At 40.4% G+C, this 23,375-nt stretch overlaps 2 protein-coding genes across 4 annotated transcripts in view; both read left to right on the top strand.

Annotated features, from left to right (window-relative positions):
• YAF2 (YY1 associated factor 2) overlaps positions 1–9,316 on the top strand; it is a 35,339-nt gene extending 26,023 nt beyond the window's left edge. Inside the window, exon 4 of the mRNA XM_066991993.1 lies at positions 824–9,316. Within this exon, the coding sequence (XP_066848094.1) occupies positions 824–1,061 (238 nt within the window). The 3' untranslated portion in view covers positions 1,062–9,316. The remainder of the gene's footprint in view (positions 1–823) is intronic.
• A 7,931-nt stretch (positions 9,317–17,247) lies between these two features.
• Positions 17,248–23,375, top strand: part of GXYLT1 (glucoside xylosyltransferase 1) — a 29,378-nt gene continuing 23,250 nt past the window's right edge. For 2 of the 3 annotated variants that reach the window (XM_048065841.2, XM_048065840.2), the window contains exon 1: positions 17,570–17,724. In XM_048065841.2, the coding sequence (XP_047921798.2) occupies positions 17,570–17,724 (155 nt within the window). Of the gene's footprint in view, positions 17,725–23,375 lie in introns of all 3 variants that reach the window. The other variant, XM_048065842.2, reaches the window with a different exon arrangement.

Genomic DNA, 23,375 nt, shown 5'->3' with positions numbered 1-23,375 from the left:
GAAAGTACTTCATGCTCATCACTAGCAAAAATATGATGTCAGAACATAAGTCAAACTGTTCTTTTATGGTTCTTTATGTTGTGAAAAATCACACAATTGAAAGAATAGATGAAGAGACTTAACCTATCAATGCTGTGTGATTACTGAGCTCTGTGCATATTTTAAATCACAGCATGTGCCAGGGATATCAGAATTATTCTGTGAACACAAAGGCCAGTTCAAATAATATACTGGCAGTCTCAGTGAGATTTTTAAATGAAATATACCTGCTGCACGTTAACACTTCTGGAATGCAGAATTTTGTAGCTGAAACTGTTGTTGAATTCAAAAGGCACAGATAAGGTTTTCGTACGCTGACATCTTCATTACTGAACACCATTCTCTACCTAGAATCGTTGCTTAAAGCTGCTGCAGAGATGCATCCTTCTCTAGATAAGATTTATAACTTTTTATAGCCAAAATAGTGAAACATGTAATTAAAAAAAAAAAAAAAAACAAAAAAAAAAAAACAAAAAACCACAAAACTCCACGTGTAACACATTTGTGTTATTGTGCAGTTATAAACAATTACCTTATGAATATTTTATAATCTTAGCAGAAGGTGGCAAAGGTAATGTGTTATTTTCACCTATTTTAAAGTAAAACCAGGAAATGCTCTAGCATAAACACTTGTGGCACTTTGTCATCTTGTGTATTACCTGTCCCACAAAGCAGTATTATGCTGATGTTACATGCATATTCTCCAAAGCTCTGAAAAAGTGTGAGATAGACAAGATAATGAGATGGTATGTGTTTTTTTAATATTGTTATTTGCTTTATTTAGGCCACGATTGAAAAATGTGGATCGAAGTAGTGCTCAGCATTTGGAAGTTACTGTTGGAGATTTGACGGTCATAATTACAGACTTTAAGGAGAAAACTAAGTCACCACCTGCTTCTAGCGCTGCTTCTGCAGATCAACACAGTCAGAGTGGTTCTAGCTCTGACAACACAGAGAGGGGAATGTCCAGGTCATCTTCACCCAGAGGAGAAGCTTCATCGCTGAATGGAGAATCTCATTAAAGTTTATTTCCTCCAGTTTCTTTAGTCTCTTCTCTTTAAAACATGCAAATACATAACTTCTGCCACCTGTTACCACATTTTCATGACAGATTATCCATGCACAATTGGTATGTTTACTGGAACATAATTTATGCAGTTTAAAAAGAAGAAAAAAAGTGCAGTGGTAGAAATCATTTAAATGCAATCTAAAAATGCTTACGAAGCATTTTCAGACCAACTTTTTAATCTTCATGTGTAAAGGTGCCATGAAAATGTGGTTTGAATGTTCATATGCAGTGTTATTGGTAAGTCCATTTTCACTTTTAGTTTAGTGAATTCTAACAACTCTTGGAGTCTCTACTATTGGCATGTACTGAATTTAAATTTTTATAACATAGTTCAAGCTGCCTAAATATGTATTATTTGAGAATTGTGAAACATAGTTATATGTATGCAAGTCAAAGATCAACTTAATCAACTATTGCTGCAACAGAATTTTCATAATAATTATCTTCTTAAAAAACACCTGCTGGTACTTGGTGTGGTTAAATAGGAAAAATGTTATTAAATAAAACATTTGTATGAATTTTTGCCAATGTTTGACACATTTTACTAGATTACTGTTAATGAATTATGTTGATGGTTTTACCAATATTTTTTCACACTTAAAACACTTATTGTAATGTTTACAAGCAAAATAGAAAACACATTCTAAACATCAATTGGTTAACTTTACAATTCAGGTGAAGTACTACATTGTCATTGTACACTGGTTTTCTATGTTGTGTAACAAATATTGAACCTCAGATAACTAAGCATTTGGCAAAAACTAACATTTGGAAGCATGAAAGTTTGGAAAAGCTTTAAAAATAACTGAAGTGCAGTTTTCATTTCTGCTTAGTGCTGTTTCCTTGCCCCAAATTTACCTAGTGTCATACAGTCAGTTACCATTTCATTACAGAAATATCAGATGTTGCACAAGAATAAGGAAATAATACTTTTTATTTTTTTTTATTTTGAATCAACTTCTTTTGATTTGGCCTATTAGAGAATATTATGTCATAAATCATATAAAAAAGCCTCAGTATCCTACTTTATGGCATAAACTGTCAACATTTACGCACTTAGCAATATACTGATGCAGAGCAGAACTATCTACAATCCCATCTGGTATTATGTAAAATTACCAATAAAATATTTTTGTGAATACAGATTTTTGCATTTTTGTTTACAGCCAATAAGTGTTTTGATACACACGCATCCAATCCATCTATAGATTTAAATTATAGATTCAGGTTCAGTACAGAAGTCCATTTAGCATTTAGCTCCTTCTAGTGAGGTAGTCCACTTACACTCCCGTGATTCTTTTCTTTTTATTTCAAAATATATATTTTTAAGCCCATGTAAAAATTGGATGGACCTTCTTGAATCCAGCCCTAAATTATTACCAACATGTGGCACATCTTTGTAACAGCTAAAGCAATGGATTTTTGTAGCCCCTGACAGTTGTGGTGTTTGGTGGTTTCTTGTAGTAATGTATTTTTCTGTTTTTAATGCAGTACTTCTACAGGCACAACAGTACTGTTCTATTTTGTAAGATGCTAGTTGTGAAATACAGTTAGTTGCATAAAATGAAAGTCTGATGTGATATCTGAGAACATACATACCTCATTCCTTGGTGTTGCTGTTTAAACTTTTTAGACATCGAATGTTAATTATAGGCTATTTCAGATGGATAACTACTGACCTGTTTATTATGTATTCTGCTTTATCTTACTAAATAGGATGTCTGTTCATTGCAATTACTTGGCCAAATCTTAGTATCTGTAAAAACAATGCATTTTAAGGTTCTTAAATGTTTTGGGGACTGGGCTGGTGTTCTGAATAACATACACTAGTTTTTAGAAGAAAAGTACATGCTTCTCAACTTTATTTTTTTATGTTTTATTTTTAGGTGGGACTATTTGCAGAATATACTGATGTAATGGATTACAAGAGAGCTGAAACTGTTTAAAGTAAGCAGTTTAATGATAGAATCTCATTGCAAGATGTTTCATGAAATGTGTTTCTAATTTAAAATGTAATGAATGCTAACACATTTCAGTATTCCTTGCAGACAAATAATAATCTATTACCAGTAGTTCACTAAATGGGAAACTTATTTTCATTTAACTTTATGTGAATAAACCACCCAGCACTGCCAACAAGAGGTCTCTTTGTATCTTCAGAAATAAGTAGCCATTTGGTTTGGAAGGGAAGGAGGATGGAGGGGATTTTACTATGATTCAGCTGTCTCTAGAGAATTATCTCAAAAATATGGTACAAGTATAGTTATTGTCAAAAAGAATGCAAAAAAAAAAGTCTTATGGAAACCACTGTTCTTTATGGAATAAGATGTAGAAAAGCAATTCCTAACCACAGATATAATAGATGCAATGCAAGACAGCTAGGATCTAAAATTTGAGCTGTGGTGGTTCTAACTGAAATACTACATAGCTAGTGTTTACATTGCAGTGGTGCCTATTTTGGCATTAAACAAAGTGAAGATAATTTTTGTCTGTTTGTGATTAAAGGGATGTGACAATAGTGACAGCAGAGTGGACAAATTCTAAGCAGAATATGGCAATTTGACTCTGTTCATAATGTTCTAATTTAAATGAACTTCACTGTCATAATTTCTAAATAATTTCAACGTGTAGTAGTAATCCTAAGTCCTTTTTCTAACTGTAAATATATTTAAAAGCATCTTTACTCCATTTATAAAAAGTGAAAATTTAATGTTGTAATGTGTTTTGATTAGCTATTTTAATCTGTGACTGTTCTCTCCATAAGAATTGTTATTTGTCAAATTCTATATAGGCACCAGTCTAGAATAGCCATACATTTTGGGTTGCTCATGAAATGGTGACCCAACAAAGGCAAGCGTGATAGTGTTCCATGTAAATTAGTTCCCTTATGTGCTGATCATCTAGCTTCAGAAAGGAAAAGGGGAAGGAAATGGGGAAAATGACCTGTAACTAATTCACTGATAAAGTATGTGACAATTCAGTCTTTTACCTTCCTAACTTTACCACTAACTGTAGGTGGTATATAGAAAAGATGCACAGTTGTAGACTGTGATCTTTTGATTTCTTCTGCAATTAATTTTGCATATTGGAAATAAGCAAAAGTTGTTCTACTTAGTAGCAAGTTAAAGTATGCCATATAAAATCTTGATTCTAACAGCAGTGATAGTAAAAACAAACAAACAAAACCTCTAAAACTTAAATTTCTTGATCTTAGAAGTCTCAAAATCAGAGCTATGACTTAAGGTTTTAAACTAATACATATTTCTCTAGATAGCTCATGTTTTGTGGCAGATTGTAAAATCGCAGAAAATGTTTGGGCTTTGTAATTTGAGCACTTTAATTTTTTAATATTATGGATAGCACATTTTTAGGTAGCCATGTAGGACAGAATGCTTATAATTTATTTCCAGCAGTTCTTTAGAGTGGTCGTGCAAGTCTTGTAGACTTGACACCTGTATGAATCTGCATCTTTGGTTCTTTAATTTTTCTCTCTCCTGTCTCCAAAGCCTGACAGTTTCCCACATTATGCTGATTGACGATTCTTTTGTTATACAGGAGGAATTTGGCATGGAACTATCTATTATGTACTTCTTTGTATATCCAGGGTTCTTTAACTGTATCTGCATGTTTTTCTCTGTCACATGCCTTTAAGTTGACTCTGCTGCCTATTACGCAGAGTCTGGTTATACTTCCCTTCAAATGTCAGAAACAATACAGAAGAGGAGGTGCAACTTAATTGAGTTTCTCCTCCAGCAGTAGCAAGTGCTATGCTTGTAAATTTGTCCTGTGCTAACTCAGGAATAAGATAGATAAGATAAAAAGTTAATGCTGTTTTTGGCTAGTGGACCAGTCAAATATGATATTTTGCAAACATGTTCTTCTATCTTAATGTTAAGATATGGGTGTGCTGGAATACTGTTTGAGTTTTGAAGATTTTTCTTACCTGAAATTCTTCCCCGATTTATGTCAAAGCAGGCTCGGTTTGAAGGGGTGTAACCTCACAAATGAGCAAAAAGTTGTACCATAAAATCAGTCGAACTGAGGAGAGGTCAGCTGGTTTTCTTTTGTACTGTCAAAATTCTAACCAGAGGAGAAAGAGATTTAAGAGATTTGTCTGAGACAACAATCGGATATTGAGCTTAGTTTTGACATCTAAAGAAAAATCAGTGTTTTAATAAGAATTTACAGGATTTAACTATTAAAATATACTCCACAAGTTCATCACATATCAATATTTTTCAGAAATTACTGCAATGTCCTGTCTAGATGGAAATGAATGGAGTAAATAGTGCAACATCAAAGCTTGGCTGTACTCCTGCTAGTAAATGGTACTATCCAACAGAAAGTGACTTTCTGAAGACATGGTGCAGGAAGATTGTGATACGCCAATGTACAAAGCCTAGGAGTTCAGGCGTACTCCTCTCTACATAAAGTATGCCATTGGTTTCAAACAATGAAAGAAAATGCACCAAACAGATTAGCTACAGATCCTAGAGTCTTATTAATGCAGGAGCTGTTTACAGTTTCTGTTTAACTGTGTAGGTGAAAAATAATTCAAACGAACCACCGTTGGATAATACTTAATCCCTCAGAAGATGTTTTCCATCTTAATCTTGCCCCTTTTATTATGAGATACTGATAAAAGCCATCTGAAATAACTTGCTCTGTTCATTGACTCAGAACTGTAAGAGCAGACAGTTTACTGTGCACAGGAAGCTTGAGTTTTACTTTTAAGGTGTTAAGCATGGAAGATGAAGGGCAGATGTGTATTTGATAGCTCGAGTGAGTATTACTAAGAATAGTCACAATAGATTGCTGTGTCATTTAGGGTTTGTAAAAGACAATAATCACTCATTTTTGCCTATGTTTAAGAAGAAAATGACCACCAGAAAAGATACTGTTCTGGTAATAATAATTTAAAGAATAGTTCCAAGATGCTATTTATTCTGTCAAGAGCGTATCTTGATGGAGGTAGGAGTATCTGAGCAAGACATCCTTCAGGAATATGTTGTCAAGATCTAGACCACTTGGAAAAGTTGCCTGATACATTTTTAATTACACTGTTCTCTTCATATAAGTATTGATCTTAGTCAAAGTGCATGCAAACTGAACACGCTCCCGTAAACTTAAAATCTTAAGAAATGTTGCTGTAGACCAATAAGGCTCTAATTTACATTGGAGATACTGAGAAGATGACTGAGGAAAAGAGCATACTAATCTATTTTTTGCATAACCTGTTAAGCATATGATCTTAATATTCCTCTTGTGTGGAGGAGCAAAAGTGTACTCACGAACAAAATACCCATACCCAGTGCTAAAGGAGTCTGGCTTTCTACCCCTTTCCCAAGCTCAGTGGGTTCTACAGGTGGCAAATTCTTTTGGTTCAAAGGCAGTCACGGGCACTAGGAAAGGATGGAGTTGTTCAGCCACTTAGCATCAGTTAGTTAAGCAAGTTTCTACTTTCTGAATACCTACTTTGGGAATACAGAGGTCTAATTTGGGATTTATATGCATCTAATACATAACTACCATCCCTGAGCATGAAATATTCTATTTCAAGCTGATACTTCTTTTCAGAGAGTAAATCGAAATGCTTCAATGCCAAGTCCAGTTCCTGATGGCACAGATCTCTAAGCAAAAAAATCTGCCATCTGACTGATCGTCTCTTACTGTAACAGCCTTCAGCTGTGAGTTAATCTAAGCGAGGGAAATCTCTTAAGGCTACATGTATTTGAGTCTCTCTAGTCCCACCTCTAAAGGAAACAGAATTTTGATTCCTCCTATAGATGTTTTTGAAGTACATCTATAGTGTAAGTGGCTGCAGTAAGTTTGCAATACTGTATTATGCCTGCTTTTGTAAGTAGGAATGTGAGTGCTATTCCGAGTTCTCCCGCTGTATCTTGGTGTTTGTAAGACCAGCGATACGTGGAGCTTGGAGGTCATCTATCAATTTTTTCAGTTGTCTGTGTTTTTGCATAATTGAATTACCGGAGAGATTCTTGCTGAACAGACTTACTTATACGAGTCCTGTACCATTCAAGTATTCTGGCTGAGGTAGCTGCATTCTGGGATGCCAATTACTGGTCTTCACGCCCGTAATCCTGCAAAGGGTCTGATTCTACTGTTGTAAGGCTTCCAAATGCAGAAGAATAAGTAAAATGCTTTCCAGCTGGTGGAGATGTAACACTGCCAGGTAACTACATCTGAAGGGTCTTTTTTTACGAGGTACAAGAAAATATGCTTGGTGCTGGCTGGAGAAAGAGATCGAAGGAAGAGCATGCACAGATGCTGAGGACTACATTTCCTGCAAAAATTCTGAGTAGGGAGCTTCTGTTTCTCATATGTAAACCAACTTCAAAAATCCTCAGTCCAACAAAAGAGGATAAGAGGAAAAAAGAACAAAGAAAATTTATTTTCAGAATAATATCTAGAAGACCCACTGCACGATGGCTTTTTCTTGAGTAGTGTTCCCTTCTCTGTGTACCGTGTTGGAAATGGGCAGTATCTCACACTTCTTATAGGTGCGTTTTGCTGTATAGTTCTTGATAACCGTTGGTTCAGTGACTTTTGGCCAAAAGACAGATGTAGGGTTTTTTTTTTTTTTTTTTTGGTAAATTTCGTATTAAATACTATGAACATTTCCCTCTTGGGTACAGGTCGTGTATTGAAAGGGCAGTAGTTCTGGTTAAAGAGTTGATCTGGAACAAAAGAGCTTCCTCTTGTATGTTTAGATACAATCCAGTTTTAGAGGCTCTGATTCCTGGACAACTAGAAAAAGGGTAACTTTATGCTGAAAAGGGAGTAAGAACCCAGATGAGAATAGCTGTAGCTTCTGGAAAGAGTTTTGTGGCCTGTAGTTCATATGGCTGTTTTCAGTGATTATTCCACACCTTATCCAGTTAATCTTCAAGTGTTAATAGGGCACCCTCACAGACAAATCAAAATTACCAACAGCACCATCAGATGCTCTTAAAATTTACTAAGTGCCTTATACAGAGCATCAATGAGGCAATGATTCAATTGAAAGGATGTTTGATAAGAGATTTACTCCTCTGGTTGGAGTCACAGGTTATCGGTTGTAACTAAGGCAATGTTCCTGGTTATAACACTAGAATCTTACATTTTCTTGCTCATACAAGTACCTAGTAAGAAGCAGTCCAGAAATTTCTGAGGCTTTCAATTTGTAAAACATAAAATCTTTGGAGGATATATATTTTTTTTTAATGTCAGCTGTGATAGCCTGCTGGAATATCACAGAAGTGAATCAAACTTCTGAGTATTTTTGGATGCTTTCACACTTCTCAATATCCCAGTCAAGGGTAGCGCTACCTTTCTTGGGAAGGGATACAGAAGTTGCTTTTATTCATTGGGTTTATCTAACAATAATTTTTAAGGGTTTCATTGTCAGAAAAAGGGCTTGTTATTTTGAAAATAAAAATTTTACCTGCCAGGTGTCTTCCCCAAAACGAGTAAGTGCCTTTTCTGTTCTGACTCTTAGAAGTATTTTACTTTGTCAGATTGAATTTGAATGTCCTGGATAAACCAACAGAGTACTGAGTGTTACCAATGGCTTGAAATCCTTTCACTGAAAGAACAAGACAGAATGTAAGCCACTTGAATTCTTTTGAGACCTGATGTTATCGGAAGTTTTATAACTGCATATGAATAGTATACTTCTAAGAACAATGTAACTTTTCAGGAACTTGATTAGGAAATAAATATTTATTAAAATAAGTATATTAAATAAATATTTATTTACCAGTTTAAGTAAGGTAGAATGTTACACCATGGGGGCAACAGTCTTGCTGTTAGCAGTCCTGACTACTTAATGGAAAGTAAAATTGAGGCCCTGAGCTCTGACTGTAACAGAATGCATTTGGTGAGAGATTGGGACTGTGAATCTTAGGTCCACGTTCTAATAAAGTAATTCTTCCCACCTAAGTTTTTGCCAATTCTCAAACAGGAAAGAAGGCATGAGCAGATATCAGTAAGAGGACCTCTGGTTTTATTGGTGCTGCTTCCTATCTCTAGAGGACTTCTTTTTTTTTTTTTAATTTAAACTTTGCTCAGGACTGGTACAGCTGAAAGTATATTTTCCCTTCATTCTTAAGCCTAGATTTTGAATGGAGTTTCTCTGAGACACTTTTGTAGTGAAATCGTATTCCCTACGAACATTGAAGACAAAAATAAACATCTCTGTGAACAAAAGGTTGTGTGTGCTTGTAATTTTTTTAATATATATAATTTTGTTACAACAATGCTACAGGTACTCTAAGCCATATGTAACCATTATATTGGTTTACACTTAAAAGGTCTCTATGCAGCAGACAGAAAATACAGCCTTCATCATGAGATGCTACAATTTCCTGTCTGGTAAACTATGTTCAATTCCAGTTAAACGCTCATTTAAATAAAGATGGCAATACAATGCATTCAGCCAAAGTGCACATATAGTAACCCATTGAGACACTGCCTCAAACTGACCTCTTCCTGACTCCAGTTCAAAGACATTATTAAATGAGCTGAAATTCTGAAAGCTGAGGGGAAGAGGATAGAAAGAAAGAAACAGCAGGATAGTTTTCCAGAATAAATGCTGCCCAATCAGTGGCAATGGAGTTGTTTAAAAATGAACGATTCTATAGTTATTTCGCAATTTTGATGAACATACAATTAGTTTCAGATGAGCATTAAGTAGATGTGTTTGGAGCCCAGAGTAGTGACACACATTTAAATGTCTTCCCCAGGAATAAAGTAATACTTCTTGCCTGTGAAGAACCTGACAGGCAAGTATTTTCAGTGAAAATTTTTGCAGGTGCACTGTATTCGGTCTTGACTGGCAGTGGTGATGCTTAGGGTGCGTCATGATAAATGGTAAATAAAATAATTAAATTGCTCAGAACCCTTCTCTGAATGTGTTACTTGTACTAGCTAGGCAAAAGTGCAAGAAATGTAAGTGGACAACTTGGGGATAAATTGTAGCAGATTGTCAGCCAGGGAACCTACTCTCAAAATGCCAGGTGTGCTCTGCTAGCTTACTGGCGTGGGTTATTCACTTCGCCTCTGAGCTGTGGTAGAAGTTGAGATACTCAAGTGCAGCTTCCAAGGCAGCAAGAAACTAAGAAAACATCCATTCTTGCAAAGAAAGTAACAACTGAGGTGAGAAGCTTGAGAAGGCTTAGTCTAAGCAGATTTCATCACATTGTGTACATAGCTGTTTTTTTTTTTGTTTGTTTTTCCTAAAACAGATTCTACAAAAAGTGGTCTGTCTCGAGTTATTTTCAAGCTATGTACAGTTCCAGTGTTCAATTCTGAATTGTTTGATGTTTCTTTTGCTTTGCAGCACGAGGCTGAGATCCTCCAAGCCATTGTTGAAAGGAGCAGGTTCCCTCATAATGCCAGGCAGCGTTTCCCATTTGTGTAGCAGGTGACTGACGTGCTGGCCATGAGTACACGCGCTCATCCTCGCTCCGTGCAGGCAGTATGTGAGGCTGGTGCATCCTCGGGTGCAGAATGTAACGTCATCTTGTGAGTGCCGGGTATAATCCTGAAGCGCAGGCAGCGTGCGGTAGCAAACTGTTTACATAAACGCCAAGCTCAGTATTAGCAGAAATACTGACTTCTACAAAGGAAGGCGATCTTCAATGCATTTGAGATGAAATTGGCATCAGATACTAGAATGGGGCTATTGTCACTAATTAAAGGACTCTAATTTATTCCACTTCCTTCTCTGTTTTAGGAGAACAGAATTGAAAAGAGGAGACCAAGTTGTAAAGCCCTTCTGTCACCCGTCTATTCATTTTTTTCCCTCTGTTGACTGTTCAGTAAGTCCACTACACAATTATGGGTCTGAAGATCAAAACAAATTTCTTAAATTCCACACCCATGTTTTGGCAGCCATGGGAGATCACAGCATTCCGTTTGTGCCTGGTGCCTGGAGAGAGCTTGGTACAGTGTCCAGTTATTTTTTACCCTTTCTTGACCTGAAAGAAAATAAAGGAGTAAAAGAAATGCATCTTTCTAAAATTACAGGGAAAGGAAGGGTGAAAGCTGAGTAATTTCTTAGTGCCATCATGAGTGAGCAATGCTTGGAGGTGTCTCGAATGTTTTGGGTGGAAGTTGTGGGCAGCAGAGCATCTCTTCTGCCCCATGGCATGGAACAGTTGGCGAATGCAATTCCGAGGACACCAGGGACAATCAGGGTTGTGTCTGTGCTCTGTGGTGGAGTGGCACAGGGCTGTGAAAGGCAAGCTGGCTGCTCACCGTCACTCCTTCAGACATGACAAATTATTGACAAAGTATGAGGATATGTGGTGGCTAAGCCTGTTGTGTACTGTAGGCATTTGTCTGTTCCATGGCTGCGCTGTGCAGTTATGAAAGGGGCAGTCAGTACAAAAGGAAGTATTAGCCTCTTCCTGGTATTTCAAGCACTAAGTGCTTTATACAGCTAGTACTTTTGGCTGATCTAATCTGTTCTTTGAATTAGTAATTTCAGCAACAAAGCAATCCCTAGAGAACAAGATGTGGAGAGACCAGCATTAGGACTTTCCTTCTATATCCTTGACATGTCCCCTCCGTTGGTTTCAGGGTTAAATCCTGCTTGCTGAGGAGCAGGGAGTTAAGCGAAATAAAAAGACAAAATAACAAGTTGGCTTGGTCAGAAATTGGCAAAGTGAATCAAATCTTCACCTGGTTGACTAACTGACTGCTTTCCAAAGCCTCTCCTTACTGAGTGAACGCCTGTCGTCTTTCCCAGTCCAGGTTATGCTGACTTTTTTACTTTTGGAAATAGGGGCAACTGGCTACCTGCCTCACTGCCTCTAGTGTATCTGGCTTGCACTGCTGAATGGCTTTCAGAGTCCCTGGCAACTCTCCTAAACCCGTGCTTCCTCTTTTCAGAGCAGCTGGTGGTTGTCATCTAACATTTTTTTCATGTTAGCCGTTTGCTAGATGCAGTTTCACTCTCCTAGCCATGCAGGCTTTTTTCACTTTGTGAATAAATAAGTAAAACATATAAAATGTCTTCATATCAAATGTAACAAAAAATAATAGATAAAAAAGCAGCGGTTTCCAGTCTGTGGTCTGAGGATCTCATGAGTTTATGTGTTGCTTCTAAAAAAGGGTCTTCAAAAAAGAGTGTAGGATGAGCTACTTATTACAAGCAGCACTGATTTGCTGGGTGGAGTCTGCACTGTTGCTGTAAAGTGGAAAGTACCGTGCAGGATTAATTCCAGATTAGTTGATATGCTTCATTGTAAAAATTAAGCCATAAAGCCAAGTTGTTATTGTGTAGGTTTAGTTAGTAAATATTTTTTCTATTACAACAAAAACATAACAGTAGATTGTAGAAACTTAAAGACCCTGATTAGGGTGTCAGGGCACTGAAAGCACTTGATGCTGTAGCAAACCATAGCAGGACAAGTTAAGATCTTTTAACTGGAGTATTTATATATACAAAAACAAACAAACAAAAAACCCAAACCAAATAAAAACAACCATAAAGCCCAGCCTGCTTGACTTATTTCTGTTTTCGTACATGGTACATATTAGCATAAGTAGGTAAGTTTGCTTTGACTCCTTCCAGGAGTATTTTAAACACAAACAGCTGTGCCAGACGCTCCCTGGAGAATTTTAGATGAAGCCAAAGCCTGACACTGAGAATCCCCCTTGGACTGATGTTTTGGAGCTCCCTATTTAGAAAACTACAGGAAAAGAAAATCTTTGACACACAAATACAGAAAAATATGTAAAAAGAAAATTATCTTTACACTCTTAGAAAGTAGTTCTGCCTTTTTTTTTTTTAATGGAGGAAGGCATTAAAAATTGTACTAGGGTGGATATATAGATGCATGCTTATTTATTGAAGACAAGGAAATTGAACTTCCTTAAGATGAACAAGTATTTTAACTCTTAATAGTTTAATAGCTTATGGTTGTTCACTGAGGATTTTAAAGTAAATTGTACTACTGATAAAATAATTTATTCAAATTGAAAGAAACCAGGGAATATTGTAAAGTATCACATCAGTTCCCAAACTGATTTTAAACAAACTGCAATTTGTTTAAATTTGTGTACTACTGCCCTCAGGTACGTATATTCCTAATATGAAGAGTAACTGCAAAATATGGTAAGCTGCTGTTTATAGGCTAAGTAGGTTAAACAGACACTACAATGCAAACAAACGTGAACTAAAAAGAGAAGGAATGAGTGAATATGATAGTACTTTGGTAATCAAAATTGATTTTGAGAATTTTGACGAACTTTTTTTAATGTTGGGGCTGATGTGAGGAAATTTGAAGAGTAGATATGGTAGGAGTGGAAGGCAGCTGTACTAAACTAAATCCTCGTCTTCAGAATAAATTTGAAGGAAAGAAAAACGATGTCTGGTACAAACAGAAAAGGGACATTACACCAAGAAGTCTGATGATACCATATGCACAGCACATGGCAGCAAAGCAGTTCCCCCTCCCTTACCCAACCTTACAATCTATCATAGCAAAGTGTTGACACTGCAGGTTGTACGAAAGGGCATGTGAACATCAAAGAAAGTGTCTTTGCCTTTGAAAAACCCTTAACTGGTCTGCATGCTTGGCAGCCTTGACACAAATCTGTCAGCGCAGAATCTTATTGCTTTGCCAACTTAACTAATGGTTTAACTTCCTGAAAGAACAAACCCAGAAGAAATGATGGAAACGCATCTGATTAGGACTGGGCTTTTTCATTAGCAGAAAGTTTGAGTGGAATTTGATTTCTCTCTTTGTTCTCTTGGTTGCATCTGATAATCCCCTTCCATAATTGTGAGTATGTATATATTTTAATTTAAGTTGATCTAATTTATCTCTCGATCTAATGAGTAGTTAGAATTTTGGTTTAATTTTCTGGCATGCATGAACTGCTTTTATGGCCTTTGAACTCATTTACAGAAGTATAGGGTATTTATTCTTTTATAAAATGAGTTGTCCTAAATATTTAACGCCTGTAGTTTTTCTAAGCTTACTGTTTTCTGGATTTAAGGTATTTTCTGGACATAGCAAATAGAACTGAATCCCTTTAAGAGTTACAAAAGCTACCATGGCTAAGTAGCTTCTAATTCCATTCAGGAAAAGGATTTAAAGATTTAAAATTGGAAATAAATGGGGAGAACCTTGTATGTGATTGTGCTTCTTCATGTTTTAACAGTTTTTTTAAAGACTAGCAAACGTTACAGCATAAAATGTTATATATTTCTCATTAATTATGGTGAGTAATAAAGGTATATAATCATTTCTCTTTAAAGAATTTTAAAAGCTGTATTAGATAATTGGATAACTATTGATATTGCTTTTTTTCTCAGAGAAGAAACTTAGGCATGACATTTCAGTCATTTTTCTTTATCTTTGTTATTCACACAGCAGAGTTTGTAGTAAGAAGCTTTTTGCCTCTTATCAGACCAACTGCCAGTTGGATTAAATGCACAGATTTTGCAGTGTAAAAAAAGGCTTGTGTGTGCATAAATTAATCTGATCTTTTCTTGGATTTTTTCTTTCTCCCCAGTTGCATCAGATACCTTAAGAAAAGATACTAACTTTCTCTTTGACCTTGCTTCAGTTATATTTTTAGACCACTGCAGATACATTCTCACTCATTCATTATTCAGGCATTCCTGGACAGCACGGAACGGAGAGAATCCTATAAATTCCTAGCAGGGAAATGGTATGATTGATAATCCGAAAGGATTTTTTTCCCCCTTATCTCATCTCCCCTTATCACTCTTTATTTCTTCTTTTCTTGTCTAAAAATACACTTTCTTCTTCTGACACATGAAAGCATTGCTGCTGGCCAGCTGCCACACTCATTCTTGGTCCCTGTGTAACACCCTATAGGCTTCATTTTCCTCGACTTGAACACTCCTCAGCTCAGAAGGCAAGTGTCACGCTGCAGTGGGGACTAACTGGACTTCTCTTTTGAGGCCACTGTCAGTAAACGCTCCTTTGTCTCTCTCCTCTCCAACTCACACATTGCTATGAATTTGCCTTTAAAATTGCCCACCTCTCACCACATATCTCAGACTTCCGATTATTTTCTTCAACTATTTTTATGCATCAGTCTGTACAATATAGTATCAGCCTCTTGGCTTTTTGTTTCTTATCTGTACCGAGATCTCCTGGATTAAACAGAAAGCTCTCCTGAGCAGTAAGGGCAAGAAGTCAGGGCTTCATTTATCCATGAAAAGTATTATTTATTACCTGCCACGGGGACTTGGTAGTATATGTCAGGGGGCTGTGAAATGGGACAGTGAGTGACACAGGTCAGGGTGCAGATATACAAGGAGAACAAGACGCCAGGTTTTGATTGTGAGCACAAACACAGGAAAGCTGGCAGAGTGGCGGAGTTCATCCACTGATAAGGGGGATCAAAGCATGGAGGAACAGAAAGCAGGAGGAGCAGAAAGCCCAGCTGCAACACTAAGTGGCACTTCCAGAACTGTTTTTTTTTTTTTTTTCCTTTTTTCTGTCACGTCTGGTAGCACATGGCCTCACTAACATAAATTTCCCTTAGTTCATTAAGCAAATTCTTTTTAGAGTCTTTTTTTTCAAATTTTTCCTTATTTCATCTATGACTCTCGCAGTGAGTCCATCCCTCATGAGGTCCCTCCATCACCCTGCCATCTTTGGCCATGAATTTTGCCCTCGTGCCCTTGTCACTAAGAAGGCCGATGGTATTCGTGGCTGCGTTAGGCAAAGTGTCACCGAGAGGGAGGATCCTTCCCCTCTGCTCAGCACTGGTGAGGCTGCACCCGGAGAGCTGGGTCCAGTTCTGCCCCCCACAGCACAAGAGACATGGACATAGTGAGGAGGGTCCTACGTAGGGCCAGGAAGATCTTTGAGGGAGTGGAGCACCTCTCCTGTGAGGAGGGGCTGAGAGAGCTGGAGCTGTTCAGCCTGGAGGAGAGGAGGCCAAGGGGGATCTCATCAATGTCCATAAATACCTAAAGGGAGGGTGCAAAGAACATGGAGCCAGGCTTCTTTCAGTTGTGCCCGGTGGCAGGACAAGAGGCAATGGACACAAACTGGAGCACAGGAGGCTCCCCCTGAGCACCAGGCAGCACTTCTGTGCTGGGCGGGTGCCTGAGCACTGGCACAGGCTGCCCAGAGAGGCCGTGGGGTCTCCTCCTTGGAGATCTTCCAAAGCCCCCTGGACGTGGTCCTGGGCAGCCTGCTCTGGGTGTCCCTGCCTGGGCAGGGGCTGGGGCAGGTGGGCTCCTCAGGGCCTGCCAGCCTCAGCCAGTCTGGGATTGTGCAATTCTCATCATTGCTCCTCATCCTCCTTGGTTCCTTTCCTTTCTTAGATTCTACTTCTTTTCCCAGTTTCTATTTCCCTACTCTTATTTCCTAGTGATCATCCTGATACCTATACCCCAAACATAGCTGAGTACCCAATACTTCACAAGAGCTGCCTTTTTTCCTCATTTCTTTGTTCCTGGGGATGACGATAGGCAGGACATTTTGGGATTGCACCTCTTCCAGCTACTAGCGTTGCCATTTGGCATTCTGCTTCCCCACCTCTTAAACAGAGCCAAAAAAAAAAAAAAAATAAGGCAGTAAGCTATAGCTGAGGTTTCACAGACATTTACTTCAACATATACCCTCAGGCCCCGCAATCTGTGATCTGCAGTATAACTGATTTTTTAAGCTTTAGTGTAAATCGGATTGCTTTTTTTTTTTTTTTTTCCTTGGAATTCACTGCATGCTCAGATTGCATCTTCAGGAGGAGAAAGGGGGTATTGGACTCGATGATCCTTGAGGGTCCCTTCCCACTCGGATATTCTGTGATTGTATGGTTTGTAACCGAGCTGCCCAGTGAGCACGAGGCAGTGTCGTGGCAGTATCCACGAAGCAGTGTCGTTGCAAACGGTGGCTGTGCGCAAGTCGAAGATGACACTGCAGAAACCCTGACTGATGGCTGTGGGGAAAAGCATCGCCTTCACTGCCCCTTAGACTCTTTTACTCTTAGGAACGTGGTGGCGTCACCGTCCCTGGGGGTGCTCAAGGAAAGGTTGGACGTGGTGCTTAGGGTCATGGTTCAGTGGGTGACGTTGGTGGCAGGGGGATGGTTGGCCCAGATGATCTCGGAGGTCTTTTCCAACCTTAATGATTCTGTGGTATAATGCAGGTGAGATGTCAATGTGCTTGCAGCTTGACAAGCCAGGCACCTGCCTGGGCCATTTCTTTACTCGGCCTCTTGTCAGGGACGTGTTTCCCGGAGGCCTGGGCAAGGAGGGAGGAAGGGAGGGGAGGAGAGCAGGAGGCCGGGCAGGAGGCAGGGCGCCAGGCCCCGCTCCTCCCCCCGGCCCTCCCCTCGCACGCCGGGGCTGGCGCCGCCGCGCCCGTTGGGCCTCGCGCTGCCGGGAGGGCCCCGGCTGCTGCCGGGCGCCGCTGCCGGGGCCGTGGCGGCGGGAGGAGGAGGAGGAGGAGGAGGAGGAGGATGCGGCGGCTGGGGCGGGTGGCGCTGCTGTGCCTGGGCTGCGGCGTCTGCTCGCTGCTCTACGGCTTCAGCCAGCTGGCCCTCTCCCTCGAGCAGGAGCCCGGCGGCCGGCAGCGGGACCCGGGACCGGCGGGGAGGAGCGGCGGGGCCGGCAGGTACGGGACGGGGACGGGGGGCGGCTCCCCCCCCCGCGGTCCTGCGGGGCACCGTGCCGCGGGCGCCCCCGGCTGCTCGGCGCCTCCCGGGCCGGTTACCGGGGCTGGTGGGGCCGAGCCCCGCAGCGGGCAGACAAAGGGAAAGGGCCCGGGGGGCGAGGCCTGGCGGGGGGAGGGCGCTTGGGTTTGCTTCCCCCCCCCCCCCCCCCCCCAGGCAAAATGCTCGGCTCTGAGGCTGGGGTTGGCGACTTTGAGCTCTCGCCTTCAACTTTAATCGGTAATGTTTCTGATGAGATAATTAATAAGGTCACTTATGAAGCGAGCACGGTCGGAGAGGTGTAAGGCTGGGCTGCTCCGGCCCTGCGCTGCTGCTGCCGGTCTCCCTTCAGCAGAAAATTTCATGTGCTCAAGTGGGGAGTGGGCCTGAGTGAGTTTGCAGGTTAGTTTCCTGGTCCTGTGCTCCTGGGGTTTGCCGGAGCAGTGGTGCCAGCGAAAACTCTGCGATGGGATCTGCTGCTCAAGCTGCAGAGAGAGCAGGACCAGGCCTTCGTGGGCCAGCCGAAGTCCAGCAGTGTGAATCTCCACCATTTCCAGACCACACAAGTTTGGTGACTGCCTCTCCTTCCCTCTCCGACACCACTTGTGCTCCTGGGGTCGCACAGGTGAGCTCTCCGGGCGTGCTGGCCTGCCCGAAACCACCTGATTTTTGGGCAGCTCAGCTCTCTGAAACGGCTCACTGTGCAATTATGAAAGTGACAGCGCTGGTGCCAAGGAGTTATGGAGGGTGGCAGGATGACAAACTCTGACTTAATCATCTTAAAATATCTTGAAACAGCATTCTGAGTTGCTAGGGGTGGAGTTGGCTGAAATGTGAAACCCAACTGTTGACTGGTGTAACTACTTGAGAGGATGCGTTGGCTTTTTTTTTTTTCCATGCCTTTGCTTTAGTTCAGATGAATGCAGATTATGACTTGGAAAAACGTGGGGATGTTTGTTCCTCACTTCTAGTTCAGCATTAAAATTTGTGAGGAGTTGAAATGCGCTAGTTCTAAAGAACATGGTAACTAGAAAAAAGTTTTATGTAACATTTCATTGGAATAATAAATCAGTTTTAAACAGAAATGTGAGAAAAAATCCTATGTATGATGTTTGTTTTGATAAAGAAAATATTTAATCTACCTGAAGAAAGCTTTTGGTGGGCAAAAGATGATAATTAAATAATTTTGCATTAGCAAACATTGATGTTACTTTCAGGTGGATTGTGGTCCTTAGCAGAAGAACCAAATCTATTTAAAAAGTTATACTTGTTATTATTTTAATATTTGTACTAACATGTAACATTTAAGTTACTTTAACTTGAATACCGGGGGGGAGAACCCCAACAAGGTTCAAGCAGCTTCTTGCTGCATTACAGTGGGATGAGATACAAATCTGCACTGTGTTGCAATTTTGAAAAGCCTTACAGACTGAGAAAGTTACCTTCCAAAGGTCTAAGTGCCATAAATGATTCGTACGCATATAGTTTCGTGAAGACATACCTTTTTGCAAAATCAGTGTCTGTTTGACATCTCTGTGGGAGTTCTTTACCTATAAACTGCTGTCAAAGTAAAGGCTCAGGATGAACATCTTCCCACTGTAAACTGTTGAAGTTTGTATGCTGCTTGTACAAACAGCATTTGCAAAACTTGGGTGCAAGAAGCTGGGTCCCTTAGAACTTAGCCCATTAAAGGCTTTGAAGGAAAGCATTTAAGGGACTTTTCATAGGAAAAAATGTATCCTGTGGCAGTTGAGAAATGCCACACCAAATATTCCTTAAGATACTTATTTTGGTTATTCTCAGGCATTAGATCATGTTATGCTCTCTTGTGTGATTGATATAAGCATCTTGATGAATGTATGGGTGTATTTCAGGTTTCATACTTCAGCTCTTTCTTTAGTGGAGCTGGAGCCTGATAGCTACAAAGCTGGTTTATGCCTGCTTCTTGTGTACGACAGCAAGGGATTGGTACCCCTGTAGAGTAAATTGTGTTCAGATAACCTTTTCATCCTTCCTGAAGTTCAGTGTTTCATATGCGTTAATAGTAGCTCTCAGCGGTGGGCTCCTTCAGCTGTTTTCACTGTTAGCTTTAAAATACAGTTTAGCAAAGCAAATTCAACTGCCATTGAAAGCATTTATGCACTCAGCAGTGCTTTTCTCTTCTCAGCTGAAAAGGAAACTCTTTTTCCCAAATAAGCTCATTTAGTATATGACATAAGAGCAGGAGGAGCTTGGCCATATTCTGTGATGGGGAAGAAAAGTCAAGATTTCTGGTAGTTTTCAGAAGCATGTGAACTGAAAACTGCGAGCTTTGAATAAAGCTTCAGAATACCACACCTGGAAGAATTTTGCAATAGTGATGATGCTTTTAAGTAGAAAATCTTTAATTAAAAGGGAAGTACCATGTTGAAACTAGAATTACAGGTTGAGGCAAGATCCTCCAATAACCATAACAATTCAGAGGAGCTTGTTGGGTAATCACTTTGGTAATGAGTTGTTTGTTTCAAAGGCTACAGTAGCCTGAGGAACAAGATGACTAGAAACTAAAAGCTTGTGTCTTGAAACTTGGTATAAATAGCTGTATAGCATTTCAAGAATTTCAGTTAAATCCCCAGATTGTCCTCATGATTATTCCAGTGAGAAAAGCAGTAATGAATAGTAAGTAGTCATATATAATAGCTAAATGAACAACAGATCTGAACTTGAAAATAGAGAATGCTTAAGTGTCTACCTCCAGAAGACACAAAGTCAGTCAAAATTCACTGTGTATAGTCAGCTGTTTTTTTCTTTGCTAGTATGATTTATGGATGAGGAAGGTGGCTTTGGAAAAAATGTACCAAATGTGCATTTATCCACCCTTTTTTTTTTTTACATGTGTATCATTCAATAATATCATAATCTGCTGTCTGTGGAGTATCCTTTCAAGGCAGTACTCCTCCACATGCTTTCAGATCAGCTAATTAGCAGGCTGTAACTGTGCTTATGAGCAGTGAGTCTTCAGTTAATTTTATCAATATTGCCACTTCAATTAAGCAGATAATCTTCCTCTTTCTATTTGGATCCAAAAGGAGTGCTAATCTAATGGCAAGTTTGTGAAACAGAGCAGGGATCGGTCTGTAGTCAGCTCCATGAATTCAGTGAGGTCAACGAATTTGACCCTATTAAAATTAGACATTTTTTTGTTATGCTCTAGTTTAGCATTTTCATGCAGCCAGGCACACTGTTTTGTGACGTGTAACTGCTGTCTGACTCTCTTGCTCTCTAACTAGACTGGCGAAGGGAGAGTTAAGTGGATTATAGTGCCTGGAAAAGTGCAAGAAGTGTATAACCCAGCAGCTTAGGCAGCAGAGTGGGATGGTTGTGATAGATCTTTCTTCCCTTGCACTGTAGGCAGCTGTTTTCCTCTGTGTCAGAACGTAACCAGCAGTTTCACCAGTGTTTCTCAGCTATTGTACGTTAAGGAATTGGTCTAGGAACTGTCTGAACGTTTCAAAATGTGAGTAAAACTTTTAAAAGGATGAAGCATGGAATAATTTGAAGTTGAAACTTCATTTAAAAAAATCATCTGAGTGTGTCAAGTAGCTAAGTTGACTAACAAATGCTGTTTTAAATAAACATGTTATTAGTTGATGAAACAATGTCAAGACTCTTCTAGTAAAAAAGTTTGTCCTGTGTCAGATGTTTTAACATCAAACTTGGGATCTGCTGCCTCCTGTCTAATAAAGCTATTACTTTTCAGATTAAAATAAATCAAAACAAATTTGGGATATCGTTCAGGAAAAGCTATTCAGAAGAATCAGGGCTTCTCAGTGTGTTTGGGAGTGGAACTGAACAACTCTTATTTCCTAACTTTTTACTCCCGCATGTATGAGCAGGAAGGAAATAAAACTGCAGCCTTCGTGTTTTGCTGCGCCAGTCTTTCTCGGTTACTCGATGCTTGCAGTTTGGTGTTGGGCTGTTAGTGCAGTACTGAAGGGATGCAGCAGCCATGACTCAAGTTAGTTGGCTGCAACCCTGACTATTTGGACATGCAGCTAAATCATTAGGAAGTTACAGTGGTGTAAGAGATGCCATCTGGACTGAGAAGTATGCTTGAAAGCTATGATCTCCATTAATAGGAAGCCCACCAGCATGCTTAACAAAAGGATTTTTTTGCCACTGGTTGCTGGGAGATCCTTATGGTGAGAACTTGCCTTGCTTGAGCAGAGGGCCTCAGTCAGTGTGAGGCATGCATTGCTAGGTATTTTGCACATAAATTAAACATTGCTCCAAATCCTTCTTTTCAGGTCAAAATATATACATTTTTGCTATATCTATAAAACTAAATTTTTCTTACTGTCTCTCTGTGTTGAAACTAAATTACCTGTTAGAGGAATTAAATGGATAATTGTCTAGGGGAGAGATGCGTAGAACTGTTAAATGGAATGTTGAGAATGCTTGTCTGTGCTAACAGTGTTCTTAAAGCTTTGTATTTCTTTGTTTTTTTTTATTTTTTTTTTGGCAGTGGTTGGTGTTAGGAGTTGTCCAGCCCAGTAGTCCGGTGGCGAGGCTGATGATGGCAAAGCTGAGCATTAATTCCCGACAGGCGCCCATGCCCACACTACATGCATACGCATACGGCTGGCCACAGACATCAACACAGAGAAAATAGCTCTTGCACAACCACAGACAGCACAGGTGGCCTGATCCTGTTCCATCCTCTGGCTAATCAGGGTGGAAGCCTCTTAGTGAAAAGTATGTAAATGTACGCAGCGTGGATCCTTGCAGTAACTGGCCTTAGGCACTCAGAGGGGCAGGAGCCAGCTGCTGGACAGGCTGGTCTCCCCTGTCTCTGCCCTGGGCACGCAAACCACCAGGCTTGCGGCCCCGCTGTGGTCGCTGGTACTCAGACTCCCTAAATATACACACCCAGGCACTGATGCGGATCTGTGGATCCCTCCACTAACCGCCCTTAGACACTCAGTCTGTCTGGCAGGCAGATTGCCTGGTCTCCCAGTTGCTTCATGCGAATGGATCTTTCGCAGAGCTGGTCCAGACCTGTGGCCTTAATGTCAAACTGCAACTCACCAGGCCCCTCCGCTGGCTGACTGGGACCCCCTGGTCCCCCCAGGGGCCACCGCTCAGGCACTGAGACTTCTGGGGCTGGCTTAAACCCCTGACGCTTTCAGTAGCTGTCTCAGGATTTGATCTCTGCAGTCTGGCCCAGACTTGGGGCCTCTCTGTTACCCGACTCCCAAGCCATCTACCCCACTTGTGGGCTAGTCTGGCTTGCTTCTTGCTAGTGTCTGCGTGTACCACCGTGCTTACCCGCTCGCCGGGTGCACACAGGTCTCTGGTTTCTGGCACCACAGGCTCCTGAGGCCCTGTGATGAGGCTGCCTTTTCAGCTGCTGGCCTCCATGCACGCACACACACACAGAACAGAGCACCCCTTCACCCAGGAGTATAGAAATTGAGTGTGTTCAGGAGGCTGCCCATCAGGCACACGTGGCCGGCGGTACGCCTGGCAGCCTGTATACATCTCACCGGGCCTTCTCTCTGTTCTCCCTTTCTCCCTTCTCCACAGTTCACCTCAATCCATAGCTTTCCCTGTCTTTGGTCATTCCCCTAAACCT

This window comes from Anser cygnoides, chromosome 1 (assembly GCF_040182565.1).
Source record: "Anser cygnoides isolate HZ-2024a breed goose chromosome 1, Taihu_goose_T2T_genome, whole genome shotgun sequence".
NCBI classification, from domain to species: Eukaryota; Metazoa; Chordata; class Aves; order Anseriformes; family Anatidae; genus Anser; species Anser cygnoides.
The sequence above is the reverse complement of the archived record's forward strand: the minus strand, read 5'-3'. Positions and strand labels throughout refer to the sequence as shown.